Source organism: Anser cygnoides, chromosome 1 (genome assembly GCF_040182565.1).
Source record: "Anser cygnoides isolate HZ-2024a breed goose chromosome 1, Taihu_goose_T2T_genome, whole genome shotgun sequence".
NCBI lineage: Eukaryota > Metazoa > Chordata > Aves > Anseriformes > Anatidae > Anser > Anser cygnoides.
The window spans coordinates 146620001-146637718 of NC_089873.1; the positions used below are offsets into that span (position 1 = coordinate 146620001).

At 40.9% G+C, this 17718-nt stretch overlaps 1 protein-coding gene and 1 long non-coding RNA gene across 7 annotated transcripts in view; one reads left to right on the plus strand and one right to left on the minus strand.

Annotated features, from left to right (window-relative positions):
* Positions 1-15044, plus strand: part of LOC136789701 (LIM and senescent cell antigen-like-containing domain protein 1) — a 20173-nt gene extending 5129 nt beyond the window's left edge. Inside the window, exons 1-10 of one of the 4 annotated variants that reach the window (XM_066990497.1) lie at positions 1824-1993; positions 3058-3124; positions 5780-5900; positions 6748-6897; positions 7954-8104; positions 8850-8942; positions 10370-10418; positions 12631-12706; positions 12960-13151; positions 13536-15044. In XM_066990497.1, coding sequence (XP_066846598.1) covers positions 1973-1993; positions 3058-3124; positions 5780-5900; positions 6748-6897; positions 7954-8104; positions 8850-8942; positions 10370-10418; positions 12631-12706; positions 12960-13107 — 876 coding nt within the window. In that variant the 5' untranslated portion in view covers positions 1824-1972 and the 3' untranslated portion in view covers positions 13108-13151; positions 13536-15044. Of the gene's footprint in view, positions 1-1823; positions 1994-2891; positions 3125-5779; positions 5901-6747; positions 6898-7953; positions 8105-8849; positions 8943-10369; positions 10419-12630; positions 12707-12959; positions 13152-13535 lie in introns of those variants that run through there. The other 3 variants (XM_066990498.1, XM_066990495.1, XM_066990496.1) reach the window with 3 other exon arrangements.
* Positions 629-17594, minus strand: LOC136789705 (uncharacterized). Of its 3 annotated transcripts, none has more exons than XR_010828621.1 (4): positions 15528-17594; positions 12113-12208; positions 6725-6909; positions 629-746 (listed from the first exon to the last, which is right to left on the minus strand). It is a non-coding gene; the product is annotated as an uncharacterized lncRNA (long non-coding RNA). The 3 variants fall into 3 exon arrangements; XR_010828620.1 differs by lacking the exon at positions 629-746 and adding an exon at positions 1185-1317; XR_010828619.1 differs by lacking the exon at positions 629-746 and adding an exon at positions 3120-5296.
* Between the last annotated feature and the right edge of the window lie 124 nt (positions 17595-17718).

A 17718-nucleotide genomic window follows, 5' to 3' on the forward strand; every position in this document is an offset into this window, starting at 1 on the left:
CAGGTAGAGGGTGGGCTTAGGTTTGCCAGTGCTCCGGAGATGGCTGACAGTGCTCTGAGATGATCTGTATCACCGTGAGGAAACAGTGACTGGAGAAGAAGGGCAGAAAGGTTATCTTCTTCCGACTGGTTTAATGCACCCTTGAACAAGATGCATGTGGAGGTGTGGCCAGGCAACGTGTTTTTCTGAGCAGGTTCCCTGTGGGTAAATGCAGGCATTGTTGGTAGACCTGCATCACTTCGTGTTTGTTCTGTGTCCCGTTTAGCTAAGCCAGTGTTTCTTGGAAATGATTTCGGGAAGTCAAATATTCTCCCCCTGCCTATCACGAGCGTTGCAGAGTTCCCCCAGTTAGTCATTAAGCTGCTTATCACATCTGCACTCAAACGCTGCCATGTGATAAGCTTTCGTGCTGGGTGCTCCACCGTGGTGGGGTGGAACTGGTCGGGCTGCACTGGAAGAAATGCAGGTGTAGGTAGGTCTGCTGCGCTGCAGGACGCGTCTGCAGTCTGCGTTCCCTACAGCCGCTGCCACGCAGTTTTGTAACCCAGCAGAGCGTGCGGTCCTGTACTTACAGCAGAACAGCCTGCTTGCATGGGCAGCTTTGGTGGCACCGTGCCCAGAGGGACAGGTTGTCCCTCTTCGCCTTGTAATTACTCAGTGGCTTTTTCTCAAGACCGTGTTATTCCTGGGTTCAGCAATTGTCCTTCCCTAGAGGTCTGTCCCACCGGGGACCGCGGGCACTTCACCTTCAGACAGCAGAAGTCAGGAGAGATGAAGCCTACCTGGAGTGCAGCTGTTTGTTTAAAGCCCTTTTGGGGCAGTAAGAGCCTCTTTCTATGCCCTTCCAGAAAAAGGCCAGCCTGCTCTGTGCTGAGGGGCGGGGAGATGAAAGGGTTTAGAGAGGTGCAGACCACGGGGGAAGAAATACAGCAAAATCCTAATGAAGGACTCCCAAGAGTACTCCTATAATTGGGGAATCTGTATTGCTTTGTTATTGTAATTATCACTGAAATAGAAAGATGCATGACTTTTGCTTTATGAGGCCTAAATGAGAGGAGAGTTCCTTTTAGTTTTTGTTTATTTTTTTAAGTAGTTTCTAACTACCTATAGCGAGATAAAAGGAAAGTGCAGCTGCAGTGAGCTTCTCAGATTTATTTCTATTCCATTTGCACCTGGAGTGTGTTCTTAAATTGGGCTCTACCAAAAACTACCTTAGAGGAAGTGTCTTTAAAGAAGCAGGTTTTAGGCATGTCTTCCCATGTCCTAAGTTAGTAAAGATGCGGAGATCAGCTGGAGATAATGTTGTGGTGAAATGTTCTGAAATGAAACGCAGAGCTATGCAACTAACCCATGGACCTCCACCAGTTCAATGACCTTGCTTTTAAAATACATGCTGTGGGACTTGTTACGGAAGCTTAAGGCTTTCTCTAAGGGGGGAGCTGCTGGGTCATCCACAAATGCAGCACAAACGAGCCAAGAAGGTTGAAAATACAAACAACACGGAATAGTAACCAACCTGCCCAACACAAACCTGTTTGGTCTGCCCAGATCAACATGTGGTGGCTCTGAAATCCAAGCAGACCCGTGCATCTTCCATTGTACCAACTGTTTACACAAAGCTGGAAGCTTTCTGCTTTTCTTCAGTTTAAAAAGGATTATATTTGGCAGGAAGCAAGCACAATTCTGAACTAACCAATAATTTCCATTAATTTTCATTAGTCAGTCCCCTGTCTCTCAATTTAAAAACAACTACAACAACAACAAACTCCAATTAGAAGTTCATCTGTTTTAGAGTATTACATTGAAAAAAGCCTCGATAAATTGCTAGGATAGACTTCTGGAAGAGTCTGTATATATCTCATATGTCTTTCTGATCCTTGTAGGTGCAGTTCAGGTTGGGCACAGGAATTAAGTTTCTGCTCTCAAGTTTCCAGTGACTTCTAGACTATTTCATTAAATCACAACCCTGCCAATGGCTCTGTATATTGCACAAGTAATTACTATATCGTATTTGATCCTTGAAATTTCATAGTGTAAAAGGTTATTGCTGTATTTGCTATCCATGCACCAAAACTTAATTTGTGGGTAGCATTTTATGCTATTTGCTTTGTTTTGTGTTAGACTCAGTACAAAGAAGGAACTGGGGTTTTCCTGCTATCCCTCTTTCCAGTGTTTTAAACTGAGACATTGAAATCCAAACATACCTAATATTGTCTGTCTGGTTTTAACATGCTAGTTGGCATTTGTGTCTACTAATGATGTGCCTGAAGGTATCTAAACATTTCCCTTCACTTCAGGACATACTCGTCTACATGTTTTTACATATTTCTTGGTTAGGTTGCTAATGCAGTGCTGTAGAATTTTTTTTCCATAGTTTTTTTCTCTGTGAGCTTGAACTACAACTGAACTTCTTTAAGCTTTGAAAAAATTCAGCTCCAAATCCCTTTAGATCAGCTCCCAATTTCATCTAGTCAATTTAGAGAGTTTTGTTTCTTAAAATTCCCTCAAACAACCATTGTGAAGGAAAAGCATTATTTCTCTGTATGTTTGGCTGTACTGCTCCATAAATTGTGAGGATTTCTGTCCCTGGGGGTTCTTCCTCCCCCCAGACTTACTTCCTCCAGTGTGCTGGGCCATTCTTACAGGAAATGCAGAGTGGGGAAGGGATCAAATGGGTTCAGAGAAAATGCTTCCCCCCAGGAAAGGTTTTCGAAAGCTAATTTCCTGCCCAGAATCCTATCGGTTGCATCAGATTGTTGTCAGTCTGTCAAAATTCAGGCATCTGTTGTGAGGTAAAGGGGTGACAGAAAAATGCCACATGCTCTAAACAGTATTAAAGGATTAGTGTTTTATTAATGCCATGTGCTGACTAGTAGCTGACTTAAGGTGGGTGAATTTGGTGCCCGTTTCTCTAGCAGATGGTCAGGTTTGTTTTTTTGTGCAACTCCTCATCTTCTGCTACCCAGTTGCATCTGGAAACATCCTGGTATGTTACAGTATTTATGTCAAGGGCATGCTCCTAATCCCTCTAACTCTCGGCTTGTTTTCCATTTGCAGTTTGAAGGGAGGAAGTACTGTGAACATGATTTTCAAATGCTTTTCGCCCCTTGCTGCCATCAGTGTGGTAAGTTTTACGTTGAGGCAAAGTGCTTCCCACTGATCACAAATGGGAAGTCAGCGTATTGCTGGGGGAAGATGTGCAACCCTTCTGTATCTCCTCTGGGAGGTGGCCCCACACATCTGAACTTCCAGCATGAACTAGGCTTCAGAGAACCTGGGGAGCTGCTTTTCCTACAGGTCATCAATCAGTAGGTTTTTTAAAAAAGGTTTGCGTTATTTGAGTGAACAGCTAAGCTGTTGGTCCAGTGACCCAATGAACAGACCATTTCATGGTTATCTGTACCTACATGCATGTGCTTATATTCAGCCCTTCTCATGCAGCTGAAACCCTCCAGCGAGTCTGTCATCCCTTTTGACAGTTATAACCCATCCGTGTTGTCCTCCTCCATGGAAGCAGGGACAGTCTTCATCATCTACTCTTACCATCAGCTGATGAGTCAGCTGGTCCCCTTTCATATTTCTGAAACAAATTCCTTCAGCATCTGATGTCTAACCTGTGTAACGCTGAAGGCTGCCTTTTGTCAATTTGTCTGATGATGTAAATGCTTGCGTATCTGCTACGCTGTAATCAATTGCCAGGTTTTTTACCCTCTGTGTTCTCTGTGTGTGACACATTTGCTTGGGCAGGGCTGAGAAGTCATTACTGTACCATTGCTTGAGCTGGTCGGGAAGCTCTTGTTTTTCCGCGGTGCCTTGGCAAGCCGCTACAACTTCTGCTTATCTTAGTAAGGCCTTTCCCTTGTGCAGAGGGAGGGGCTGGGTGCTGGGAAAGGGGGAAGCAGATGTTCTGGAGCTTTGAATTTAAAGCTGCAGATTTGAACAAGGAGGGGAAAGGGAAGAGGAAGAAGGGGCTTAATGGTGATATCTGAGCAAACCTGAAGTATGCGGCAAACCAGAAAGTGTCTCACTTCATTCCGTCTGCAGGCAGGCCAGTCACTTCCCAAGCATGAGGACCTGTTGTATTCCTCCAGTCACTCTGCAGCCCCCTTCCTTTGTCCCCTTCCTGCTCCTCTGTGCCAGGGCTTCCCCGTCTGCATCCCTGCTTCTGGCCTGCAAAGGATTTTCGCAAACCCTCCTCTCTAACCTCTTCAAACAGAAAGTGCTGCTCTTCCTGCACGCCAGCATTGTTCACACACGGCTCCTCTCTGTTAGCACTGTTACTCGCCTTTGGTGGGCTGGGCAGAGGAGGCTTTACCTCTTCAGCACCCAGGAGCCTTTTGCAGGATACCAGAAGCTGTTCTGGTCCCAGGCAGAGGGGTATGGAGGAGCTACACCATGTATCTCCAGGGTTTCTCCTGCCCAGCTCCACATCTAAAACAGCTTCAGCTGCTCCTACCCTGGCTCCTCATAGCACCGGCTCTGTTAAAAGCTCATCAGTTTTACGGACTGACTTGTTCTGACAGATGGGTTAAAAGTAAGTGACTTTGCTGGAGGGTGTGACTGGCTGGCTGGGCTGCCTCCCAGGTCACTCTGCTCTCTTACCTACAGCGCCTTATGGGTCCTAACTGAAACTGGGCTTTTCCAGTGTTTGGATTTACTAAGGGTGGCCAAAATCAACAGGGCTGTTGTCAGCAGTGATGCCTCAAGCTTTCCTGACGTTTTTAGAGTCCATCAGGTTTTATTCTTGAAAAGCTATGACTTCATGGGAATGCCACAGAGTTGCATGCTAGACTTCCTTTCATCCACATCTGTTATCTGATGGATCGCTCCTCTTTGACAGCTGTTTGATTTGTAGGCTCTTTGGAGCCACGATTCAGCCTTCCTCAGCACCAGGAAGCTGAGCTCCCAGCACGTTTTAGGCAGAGTGCTCTGGGGCACTGCTCAGGGGCCTTGGCTACAACGTCCATGTAGGGAACAACTAAACACGTGTCCCGTGTGTGGTGGACATGGCTCCACTGCCTGTGCAGTGGAGTCACACAGTGCATGCACAACGGTAATTTTAACACTTTTTCAATGCCTTGCAGGACAGGACTCCTTGTGGTAGGTTAGAAGTTGTTGTGTGTGTTGGATTTACTGTTTAGTAAGTGCATTCTCCCACTGCATCTTTGCACTTTGACTTCATAGTTGTTGTTGTTTTTTTTTTTTCTTTTCTGTTTTTTCCAGTAGGTCCAACGCCACCCAAGCTCAGTTCGGTTGTGCTTAGAGTATAGAGCCCCTTCAAGGCTAGATTACAGACCTAGTGGAGTAGAAGCCACTACTGTGTAAATGACAATTTAAAATTGTCCTCTTCTATAAGAGGAGAAAGGCAAAGATGATAAGGAGACAAGAATGCCATATTATATAAAGAACTCTGTATATTTTGCAAGAGTTTGAGATCAGATGAGAAAAAAAAACAGATAAAGGACTGGAAAAGGATAATTGCAGAGAGAAGGTGGAAAAAGGCTTATATATAAAGAACAGAAGGTTGTCCATCAGCAAGGACATCTGCTTCTGACCCACAGCACAAAAAAAAAAAAAAAGCAAACAAAAACAACCCAAATTACAGAGTTTAGAACCAGAACTGCAACACTGAAATTATTAATATATTCTACCAGATTTGGGGGGAGGTGGGCAGTATATGAGGAGAGGATGATGATGCAATTGTAGTGATTCACTTGTGGGTTTCTTTTAACTTTGTCTAGCGTGGTATTGTAAATTCTTGTCATTGTGTTTCTTACAGGTGAGTTCATTATTGGTCGTGTTATTAAGGCTATCAACAATAGTTGGCATCCAGAATGCTTCTGCTGTGACATCTGCCAACAAGTATTGGCAGATATTGGATTTGTCAAGAATGCTGGGAGGTAGGTCTTCATCCTTCTGTTACTGCTCATGAATAAAATGAAATGAGAGGTGGGACTTAGAAGTTATGGCCCTTAAAACTTTCCAGTTGAGATGGAGTAACTGAAGTGGCTTTTATGAGAAAAAGGTCTAAGGGTGCATCACAAAATTAAGAATGAATAGCTTAAAATATGCACATAAAATCTTAACCATTTATCTACCTCAACACCAGATTACTTGTCAACACCAGGTCTCATCTGTACCCGGTGACATTTCAGGATTGGTAGGGTACATTCTGATCAGAGAGACAACATTCAGATGTAGAAGTATTGTATTTTTTTAAATCAATTTTTGTTTTTCCAACATTGGCTTCCAATTTGGGTCCAGTTCAGCACCTTATTCATTAATAAATGTTTTCAGCTCATCGGGATCCTTCACTTTTTTACCAGCTGTGATCACAAGGATGTTTTGCAAGTGGATTATATGGCCATGGACTTCATAAGTTTAATATGACATACATGGTTGTTTTTATAGAATTAGGACCTGTGTGGCCATCCAGCTTCCAAGCTAAATTTTTAAGAGTTTGAGAGTAAAATATTCAGCAGTGAGAATCTGTAGTGAACATTGTTTTCTGTGTTTTGACACAGCTTAAATTCAAACAAGTTGAAGAAATGATAGTTCTGTGGTGATTGGAAATACAGTGATAGCCCTCCTTCTTCTGCACTTGGTTTACCTACCAAAGAAATTGTTTTAAAGACTTTTTCTTCCAAAAAAGGCTGATTGAAATGAAGTTCTAATAGATGTTTGATTTATATTTTTCACGGTACTAACTGGTGCTGGTACTTACCTATGTTTTTTATGTTGTTTCAGACATCTCTGCCGTCCTTGCCATAACAGGGAAAAGGCCAGAGGCTTGGGAAAGTACATTTGCCAGAAGTGTCATGCCATTATTGACGAACAGCCTCTCATATTCAAAAATGATCCTTATCACCCTGATCACTTCAACTGTGCAAACTGCGGGTAACTTGAGTTCTGCAAAGGAAGACAAGAAAATGCTGTTTTTATTTGCTTCTTCCGTTTACATTTTAAAGTGAAATCCAGTACTGTTAAACAGTCAAAAGGGAGAGCTTTGGGTTGCATTGTAGCCAGATGTGTGTCTGGTTATCGCTTTTGGGACGGTGGAGTTAGATATTTAGTTCAAACAACAGCTGATATGTTAGGCAGTAATGAAAGATTGTAATCTGCAGCATTTTCTTAGGAAATACGAAGTCTGGGCACAGGTAAATGGTTTTGTAGCAGCAAAATGATTGATAGCTTCTTTTTCTGCAACAAAGGGTAGGAAAGTGATCCTCCTTAGCTGCTTGAGTTACTATCTTGCCCATGTTATTTCTTTTTAGCTGAGTTGCATGAAAAATTTTGTTCTTTCCTTTTAAAGACATTTTCTTAGAAGCTTTCCCTTACCTCATTTTATCAGCTTCTGCAACTGTAGTCTACATAGCTTCATGTTTCTACATCCTCCCCAGATGCACAGATCAGGGGACATTGTAGGATATAGCACACATTATTAGTTGTTTATTTTTGGTACAAAGGAAGCTATCGTTTCAGTGCTGTAGCAAAGGCTGATTTGAAAATCAACCTGTAGTATTGCGTCAGTGCCAGTGTCAGCTCATATTTTTCTTTCTCTGATGTTTTATACCACAGGGAAAATGTAAAGAATTGCATTTTCCTTTCAGTTACATTTATGTAAAGCTAAAATAAACAGGTGATAAGAGGACCAGAATAGAAGCCAAGCATGACTACAGCTTTCAAACACGTTTGAAAACAGCTCAGTAGCTATTTTCAGAGAGACTTAATGCATTGTACTTAGCAGGGTTTTCTCAGTTTACTATGGAATCAGTCTTGTTTCAAAAAAAAAAAAAAATGAATTGCCATATTTGATGCTGCTAGATCCATTATTGTAGTATAAATCCAATTTCTAAAACAAATGCTAAAAATTAGATTATCTCCAGAAACTCTCAAGAGTTGAAATCATTCAGTTCCTTTATTCATGCTCTCAATTAATTAACTTTTGAACAGGAAGGAGCTTACTGCTGATGCTCGTGAGTTGAAGGGAGAATTATATTGTTTACCCTGCCATGACAAAATGGGTGTCCCCATCTGTGGAGCATGTAGAAGACCAATTGAAGGACGAGTGGTGAATGCTATGGGCAAACAGTGGCATGTGGAGGTAAACAATAGCTGATACATTGTCTTTCACAAATGTAAATATTAACATACCTGGAATATTGCTGATCAGTCTACATGAAAGGATTAGAAAAGTATGCAGGAATAATGAGTATATACATTCTCCTAATCCTATTTTCAACCTTCTCATGTCTGGTCTTTCACTGTGAAATGAGAGTAATTTCCAACCTTGCAGAGACCTTTGACTGTGAAGCTAAAATCATTAATCAGAGGAAGCACTGCCAGGCCCTTATAGAAGAAAATTTCACAAAGTGAAGAGCGGGATATATGGAAAGGCAGTAAAGTTCTGTGATAACTGTAATATTACTGGGCACCATAATATTCTTAAGTCTTTCACAGTTAACCTGCTACAGGTAAAGCACTTCATGGGAGGGTTTCATATTTCAAGGGCATGTACAAGACTTAGTTCCATATCTTCGTTTTAAATTAGGAAGATAAGTGGTCTATTCCTTTTGTTTAGAAAATCTCCTCCAGCAAGAGCTTTCTTCACAAGAGTGTAATGATGGTGCTTATTATTTAATCTCTCTTCATTCTGTTCGTTGATAACACATCACTTTGCTTCCTTTTTTTGTAACTTTTGGATTGAAATGTTGAAGACAAGTTTTAATTCTCCTTTTCAAGAGAATCAGTGGCTCAGTAGACGTGACATTCACATTGTTTGATTTGCTTTCCAGAAAAAATACAGTTACTTCCAAGTAATCCAAAAATGTATATAATTTTCTTCATAGCATTTTGTTTGTGCGAAATGTGAAAAGCCATTCCTGGGTCATCGTCATTATGAGAGAAAAGGCTTGGCATATTGTGAAACCCACTACAATCAGGTAAGGTTGCATATTTTTAGAAATTGTGTTGTTAAACTCATGTATTGATTTTATTAAAGGAGATGGAAGACCATAGATATTCTTCTGATTTCTCATAATCACCTGTGGTTATAAAGCTAATTAGCAGATGTTCTGTTGCAGTTAATTTATATCGGTTTCTCTAATTATAAATCTGGCATTGAAAAACATAACTGCAGGGATTTCACAAAGACTAGATGGGCTAATCAGTATCGAGTTGTTCTTCAAGCTTAGTGGCGCTTATGTAGAGCTGTTTCAAGCTTTTGCATATCTGCGAGATGAGAGCAGCTAATAACACCGAATCTTTCCCAAGAAATATAAGAAGATTTGCCATTCAGGAGCTGTGGTTTGACACGAAGCCTTTGTGAGTAGCGTGTTTTTTTTCTGCTACTCTAAGATGATCCTATGTTAGGATACACAGCATCACCCAGCTCATTCGTTCAGCTGCCTAAGACTACAAAGACTTAATTTGTCAGAGGACACCACCTAGTGACCACTTGCATTTAAATAAGAGCTATATACAGTTCCCTGCAGACGCCCTTAATTGTGCAGTGCAGCACTGTAAGGTATAAACCATTATTATTTGGAAGCCAACCACAAGGTGTCACGTACACACCTTTGCTTGGCTGAAGTAGGCATTATCTCTGGGAGTTGTAAGGCATCTGCTAATTACAGATGGATTCTTAATTTGTCAGCGATGAAGGGCAGATGATTGAAATGTTGCTGGCACACTTGTAGGCAATAAATGCCGTGACATTAGTAGAAATAGCTGCATCCATGACAGGGCAAGAACGTACACCAGGCAAGAGTTGTATGTTGAAGGAATGTCATTCGCTACATCAGCTCCTACAGTTAGAAAAAAAATACATGAAATTTTGGGCATACAAAACCATTCATAGATAGTTACATTGTGGACAGATGTTAAGTATGGAAATGGAATGAAGGATTTCTGGCCTTTTATTTATTGATTGATTGATTTTAAGAAAAATAAATTAAGCATAGCATTTCCTTACAGCTTTTGCCAGAAAAAGTAGCATGTTGTTCTAGTCTTGCTTTTAAGTCCAAATGTTAAATTGGATGATTACTAAAGATCTGTATGTGACTTTGCTGTATTTTAAATGTTCAGGATTAGAGAAATAGTAAAACAAAACAACACAACATTTTTAGAGTGTCAAGCAGATGTAAACAGATGTTTTCATCTTCAACATTACAGAGACTTTTTCTGATAAGATGATGCAAAACTTAATTGGAAAACAAAAGCAGACCTGCTAATTTTCTCTTTTTTTTTACTGAAATAAACAGTAAAGCTACTGTGCCCATCAGCCAAAATAGAGTGTTTTGTTATTTTGAGAAGCTACTCTTGATAAAATCATTCAATTAAAAATTCATTACTTCTCCTTCCTCTTCAGCTGTTCGGTGATGTTTGTTTCCATTGCAATCGTGTGATTGAAGGAGATGGTAAGCACTTTTCTGACTGTTTTCTTAACGTTACATTTTGATGGAAGTTCTTTCTTAACAGCAGAAGTAAGGCCGTTGTTGAATCCCTGGCTGTTCTCATTAAACCAAAACAGGCCATTATCTTGATCAGAAATTAGGATAGATCTGATTAGTCAGAGGCCAAATAGTAGGAAGACCTTGTAGTGAATGTTTTGTGATAGTGGAAGATCACCCAGCGTCTAAAGAGAGCTGTGGTCAGCTGGAAACCCTTTAGTAACAAGGAAAGGCCAGGGATGCTGGGAGATGCACTGGTGGCTTCCTGCCCCACCTACCTTAAAAATGAACACATGCAACTGTGAGAATGACTACATTGGCATCTTCTCAAATGAATTTAGGGATCATGATCCGGATTTGAAAAAGAATTTAGATATTTAAAGATTTAGGTGGGCTTTCTAATGGTTTTTTTTAAGTGCCTAACTTTCATTATTTCAATCCACTTCCTGGAGGTATTTGCCTATCTATCTCAGGCACCTGTCTTTTGAAAATCTAGGCTGATGATAATTTCACAAAACCAGGAAGGAATTGTAAAGATCTGTCCTGTGAAGGCATAAGCGGAAATGAGTGCTTTAATTTTGGGGGGCAGGGGGAGGGATTATTTTGGATGCTTTTTGGCATTTTATCATAGCTGGTTGTCCAAAGGCAAATCATTCTACCTGCAATAATGCCACATTACTTTGTTCCTGGTTACACCTGCCTGAAGTAAACACTGTAATACCAATGTTAGCCTCACCTAAACCAAAGCTATTAGCAAAGTGGGCGGAAGCCTCTAGCTTTTAAAAGGAGCCATAAGGTAGTTCATAGTCATGTAAATATAGGGTGAGACCCACATTCTGGGAATGTGCTTTCCCCACATTTTTGGGACTGGACTGTACCTGCAGAACAACAATCCAGAAGGCTTTGGAGGAAGCTGTATCTTCCCCTTCGCTGAAATCCTGAATGAAGAGAACTGGGGCTTGAAGCGAATGAATAACTCAGCCTTGCCTGATCACCACATCTCTGTGTGTTTCTTACGTTACATCGTGTAATCTGACTCCCATATTGTATGTGTCAGCCACTGAACTGAACAGATTGAAATGTCGTCATTTCTTTATTTTCATGGTGTGTCTTCAATTATTCTACATTTCTTCTTTCACTCCTGCACAGAAATTTGACACTGCTGTCACAAATGATGAGTATCCAGTACTTTATTTTCTCTCTCTCTGGTGAAACAGACATCTGTGGCAACAGTTTTTCAAGAGAGTGTCTATGACTGTATTGGAGAGGTTGCTTATAAGCGAAGACTTTCATCTGCTTAGTATTATTTTGGCAAGCGGGTGAATAACTGTATGCTTCTGTGGATGTGCTTGGCCCAATAGTGTAGGAAAAAAAAGTTTTGCATGACAATGTGCTGGTTCTGTTTGCTGCTGACAAAATGTTGCATTTTAGGAGAAAAGCATTGCATTGCCCTGGATCCTCTACATTTGGTTAAAAAGAGAAGCAAGTTTTGGCAAGGAACATTGGGAAGGTATACTGTGAAAGAGAGGAGGAACAGAAAAGAGAGATAAAGAACAAAGAGAAAAAGCTTTCTCTCCAAAACAAAGAGTAAAAATATATTCATGTTTATCATGATAAAGTGATTTATCTCGTTAGTCCATAACTTTTTTTCACTTTGGTACCTCTGATTTACCAGCAGTGTCCTGATTCCTAGCTTCAAGTTAGTTTCTTCAGCCAGGCAAGTGCTATAGTTGATGGCACTGCGGTCTGAGCAGGGTCTGGGGAATGAAACAGAATAAAAACATAAACACCCTTTTGCTGGATTGCTTTTCAGCTGAAAAAGTCTCCTGGTCATGTTTGAAACATGGCCTCATAAAACAGTTGCCTGAGGTCAGCATGCTATGAGATGAGGTAGAAGCAAGCAACGCGAGTCAGAAATTTGTTAAAATGGTCTTGCTGGTGACCATAGCATTGTATGTACCCTCAGAGACAGCTTTATCAACACTTCATGGTCCCACTGCACAGCATTCACATGTACCTATGTGCCTTCCTAGTCTTGCCATGTTATTGTTATGGTCCTCAATACTTGATATAAGAATCAAATGATTGTTCTTCATGTCTCGTGAACATTACAGCTTTTTCTTTATATGTATATTTTTTGTAATGCTAATGATTTCCTTTTTCTTTTCACTTGCTCTAGTTGTGTCTGCTCTGAATAAGGCATGGTGTGTGAACTGTTTCGCTTGTTCAACCTGCAACACTAAGTTAACACTCAAGTAAGTTTATTGATAGGTGTGATGCCTTCAAAATGGATCGGTGGTTATCTTTACAGTGGAAATGTTGCTGTAGTTTAACTGTTACGGTACAAAAACCATACAATCAGCACTGAGAAAATTGCGCCTGTTTCTTCCTCTTGCTCTATTTACTAATCTACATCTTTTTCAGCTGTCTGTTCAGTTCTTCCTTCAGTTAAGTCTTCTTAACTCTCCTCCTTTTCTGTCCCTTTATTTTTTCTGTTTAACTCTAAAGGGATAAGTTTGTCGAAATTGATCTAAAACCTGTCTGCAAACATTGTTATGAGAAAATGCCAGATGAATTTAAGCGACGCCTTGCCAAACGGGAACGTGAAGCGAAGGATAAAGAGAAGCAGAAAAAGAAAAAGCCAATCTGTCTGTAAACTTTTTTTCCTTCTCACCACCACCTCTGCTCCTTTCTTCTTTGGTTAGTGCTAAGGGTGCTTTTATTTAAAATTTTTGCATGCATTCATGGCAATCAAAACCAAAATATTTTTCACACAACTGCAAACTCAGAATAATGTTATTTCATTATCTTATGTTTAGTCTGCCTTGCTCTGCAATGAGATTTGAAAGGCCTTTTAAGTGACACAGCTAATAAATATGGACACTTGGGAGAAGACTGCATAACTCGCATGCAGTACTGTAATTACTGTCTACAATGTATATAACCTTGTGGCAGTAACTTCATAGACATGTATAAATTGGAGCTGTATTTTTTTGTCTGTGCACATATGCTATGATACTTACTTTTTTCAATATCCTTGCCATTAAAAATGGGACTTTTTTTTTCTTTGCCTTGTCATTTTAGGAATAAATTTGTTGAATTTGATATGAAGCCTGTCTGCAAAAAGTGCTATGAAAAGTTTCCTCTAGAGCTGAAGAAAAGACTGAAGAAACTAGCTGAAACTTTGGGAAGGAAGTGAAGACTTATCTGCTCTCCCTGTTCTTTATGAAAATGTTATACGTATTACTCGTGGGGGGGGGGGGGGGGACTTTGAGGCTGCAATCAGAGAACAGATTGTGATGCATGCCTTTCAATCAAATCGAGATATTTTGAAATTTTCCATTCTCTATACATGTACATGTATACTTATTTGTTGATAAATAGGCCACACTTACAGACTAAATTAAATATCAACTCACCTGAAAGGTTTCTGACCCTGATAATGCAGTTGAACTGGTACAAGTGCACCATTGTGCACAGTAATCTCTGTGGAATTTTAGATAGAAAATACTCTTGTGAATACCTGCAAAGACACACTTTGCAAATGTGTCCAACGTTACGGACACGTAGTGTCATTTATATTACTGAAAGTATCGATGTGCAAATTAAGCATGAGGATAAAACTTTAAGTGTCTAGGGCAAGAAACCAAACATACCTCACTTCGTGGAAAAAAAACATGCCTAGATTTCAGGTCAAATAGTCTCATTAAGGAGCCTGGTTTCAGATGATTTGAAAAGTATCGTGTTTCTAAATACAGTCACTGTACAAATGACCTGCTTCTGATAGTTTGTGCTTACATGATGAATCTTTGTACATCAGACTTAGCATGAAATATCTATATGAAGTCTATATTCCTACTGCAAGAAATGAGCATACTCAGAACTACTTGAATTTTGCTATATTCCATTCAGAGTAACACATTAACTTTTATATATGCTTTTGCATTGTATTTACTTTTTGTGCCTTATTCTGCTGGACCATACATAACAGTGTTCCATTAAATATATATATATAGTTTTATTTTTATTTCATATTTTTATGCAGAAACTATATACAAGGTATTTTCAAAAGATAACATACTTTGCCTTAATTATTCAGGATGCAAGAGGAATTTTGTTACAAATGTGAACACCTGAGGTTTAAATTTAGCTTCTTGGCTTCTTTAACTTCTACAACAGTAATGGAAATGCATATTTCAATTAACTGGCAATATTACTTTTACACTGTGAGTGTAAATATATGTGGTTTGATCCTGCTAGGATCTATTTCTTTAGTCATCCTCAAGAACTGAGCTCACAAGGCATCAGAATTCCTTATAACATACACCTGATTCTTTTATACCGTTGACTTCTATTCATGCACACCTGTTATATTTTTCCTTTTTCTATTGAAAATACAGTTACTTAGGAATTCTTGATGGTACTGTGTTATCAAGTACACGTGTTTTTTTTTTCTTTTTCACACTAGTGACTTACACGGATTTTGTGTAATTGCATCATAGCAAGCAAAATTTCCTTTCCTGTTTATGGAAAACTAGTTGCTTCAAAACATCTTTCCAGTGTCATCAATAAAGGCTATGTTATTAAAACTTGTATCACGTCTCTTAAATGAGTGTTTGAGATGGGTGGAAAAGCGGCGAGGCAGCCTTTCTTCCCTATGCTTCTACCTGTGACTATGTAAATACTTCCTTATCCTGATTTAAAGGAGACATACGCCTAACCTACGTATGCACTTTAGTTTTTAGGTTTAAGAAAGAAACTGCGGTTTGTTTCATAACGAACAACTTGGTTCTTCTGGCTGTTTTCTGAATCGGCACAGTCACTAGGTTTTCCTAAAGAAAATACCTTGTCTGAGTTTAAAATGCATACCTTCCTACCACATTTTTCTCTCCTGTTTTCAATGTAATGCGGCTTTCACCTCAAACCTACAGTTTAGTGCTAGGTAAGGTATTTTTTATTGTTATTATTGTATATATTTATTCAGTACAGTAACAGTTCAGTAGCTGAATGCAGTCCTTATTGTGTTCATGACAAGAAGTCCTCTCCCCCCCCCAAAAAAAAGTTTATATAACTAGCCTGATAACACCGTTGGGATTTTGGACTATGCAATGGATCCAGGAGACCACTCTCAGCAATACGTCCTTTAAATTGTAATTCAGTTCTTCTAGTTTTTTCACGCTCCACTGAGAGCATGCACAGCCCTACTGCTCAAAGAGTGGGGTGGAAACAGTCCCTGACCCCGAGAGGCATGGCCTGCCTTGCGTGGTTATATCCACCCAGCACACGGCAGCCTCGTTTGCGCCTCCTGCAGGCTCTGCGGTAACCCTGTGACCTGAAGTCAATGTTTTTTGCTGTTTCCAAGTTCTTGATCATGAAGACTGCGCTCTGGTGCAGTAGCACCAAGGTCGTGGCCTCTGTGTCATTAACACCAGTGTATGTGTTTCAGACCCCACTGTGTAGCACTAAGAGCATGCAAGGGTTCAGGGGTTCAAAGCCTGCTGCGTCACAGAAATATTTCTGAAGGATGGGGCCGCTAGAGGCCAGGTAGTCCAAACCTCTGCTCAAAGCAGGTCTAACTTAAAAGCTGCACCAACACCGAAAGTCTTACCCAGCCAAGTTTTGAGTATCTCCAAGGAAGATCTCACAAGCCTCTGTAGGCAGTATGTCACAGTGTTTAATCACCCTCCAGGTGTTTTTTTTTTTTTTCTTCTATTCTTATTATTGGAGCCCTCTCTCCAGTGGAGGGTTGCCCAAATTCACACTGCTCCCTTGGGAGCTGTCTTTGGAGTGAACTATCATTGAAATAATACCCATGGATTTTGTCATCAAGAGCATTATTAAAAGCAGTGCAAAACAGGGAGGGAGCTAGCAATTAGACAATTAACCTGGACAATTACAGGTCTAGTGCTGAAGCTTACTTCCTGGTCTGTCAGTATTATAAATATTTCACATAGCTGGACGTGCTTTCTTTAAAGAGGCTGAGTTTATTACTGTTTTTTTGAACCTTGACCCCTACTAGGTCTCTCAAAGGAGGCTGTGGGCCTGGGATTTAGGAACGGATGCCTCAGCTTTGCCCCCTTTTTACTGCATGGGATCAATCATGCATGAGCAAGAGAGATTCCTTTTGAAGCTCCTGCTTAGAATAACAGTAGGGAGCGCTTCAGAAAGCCCAATGGATGTAGCTGTAGGGGGAAGGAGCTGAGCCTAAAGCCTTTCTGCCTCCAGCAGTGGCAAATCCTGAGCTCAGTTCCTACCAAGGTATCAAGATGTGTAGTGAGCCAAGCTGAGTATGGTCTGGTTGCAAGGTTAGCACTAGAGCCGGTCAACTGCTGGCCTGTCTGGTGGGCTACCTTCCTGGTGTTGCAACCACTGGGGACAACGTGGTGCTAATTCCACAGAGATGCCGACCAGCGTCAAGGCACTCGACCTTGTCTGTATGAAGGCAATTTCACACGCCTCCCCATGATGAAAAGCAAAAATTTCCTCCAGTGACTCCCAAGCCAGCTCTCGGATTCTCCTCTGCACCAGCGCTAAGACTTCTAATCCTCAGCCTGGCAGGTGTTGACAAACTGCTTGTAACCCCAGTCATTTAAAAAGCAGAGGGAAAAAAAAAACACGCTAATTCTTCTTATGGAATTAGAGCCAATGTGTAAAGAAATCACCATTAATAGAGCAAATAATAAAAGAGAGGGTTAGCTCTGGTTAACTAGGGTTAGGGTGTTAGGTGGCTGCTGCTGATCTCCTTACAGAAACAAGGTGGATACTTTATTTTTCCTGCAAAGATGGTAGGAGTTGTGGAGATGTCGGTAGTGCTTAGGTGTAGCAGGAAACTTGTGTATGTCAATGGGTTGCTAGAGACTGAGAAGGGGATGAATTTTTAATGAAGAGATATTCACAGAGGTATCACACGACTCAGGGACAGCCCAGTGGCCACATTTTGACCAAAGTGACTGGAACTTGCAGAAAAGTGAGCTGGGCACCTCCAGCAAGCGGGCTCCTGCTGGGAATTAAGCCATGGGGCAACTGCCTTACGGCTTAAAAAAAAATAATAATAAAAATAGTTTAAACCTCCTGTCTCAAGCTTTGCAGCCTGCTCATCTTAACAGCTGCTCCCAGCTGATTTCTGAAGGGCCATTTCCAAACTCATTTCCTAACGCCCCGTCACGGAACCCCAACGACCGCCCCCAACGGCCGGCCGCCAGCCCCGCGCATGCGCTGCAGGCGGGGTGGCCCCACCCAGCTTCCCGCCCCTCACTGTGGCGACAGC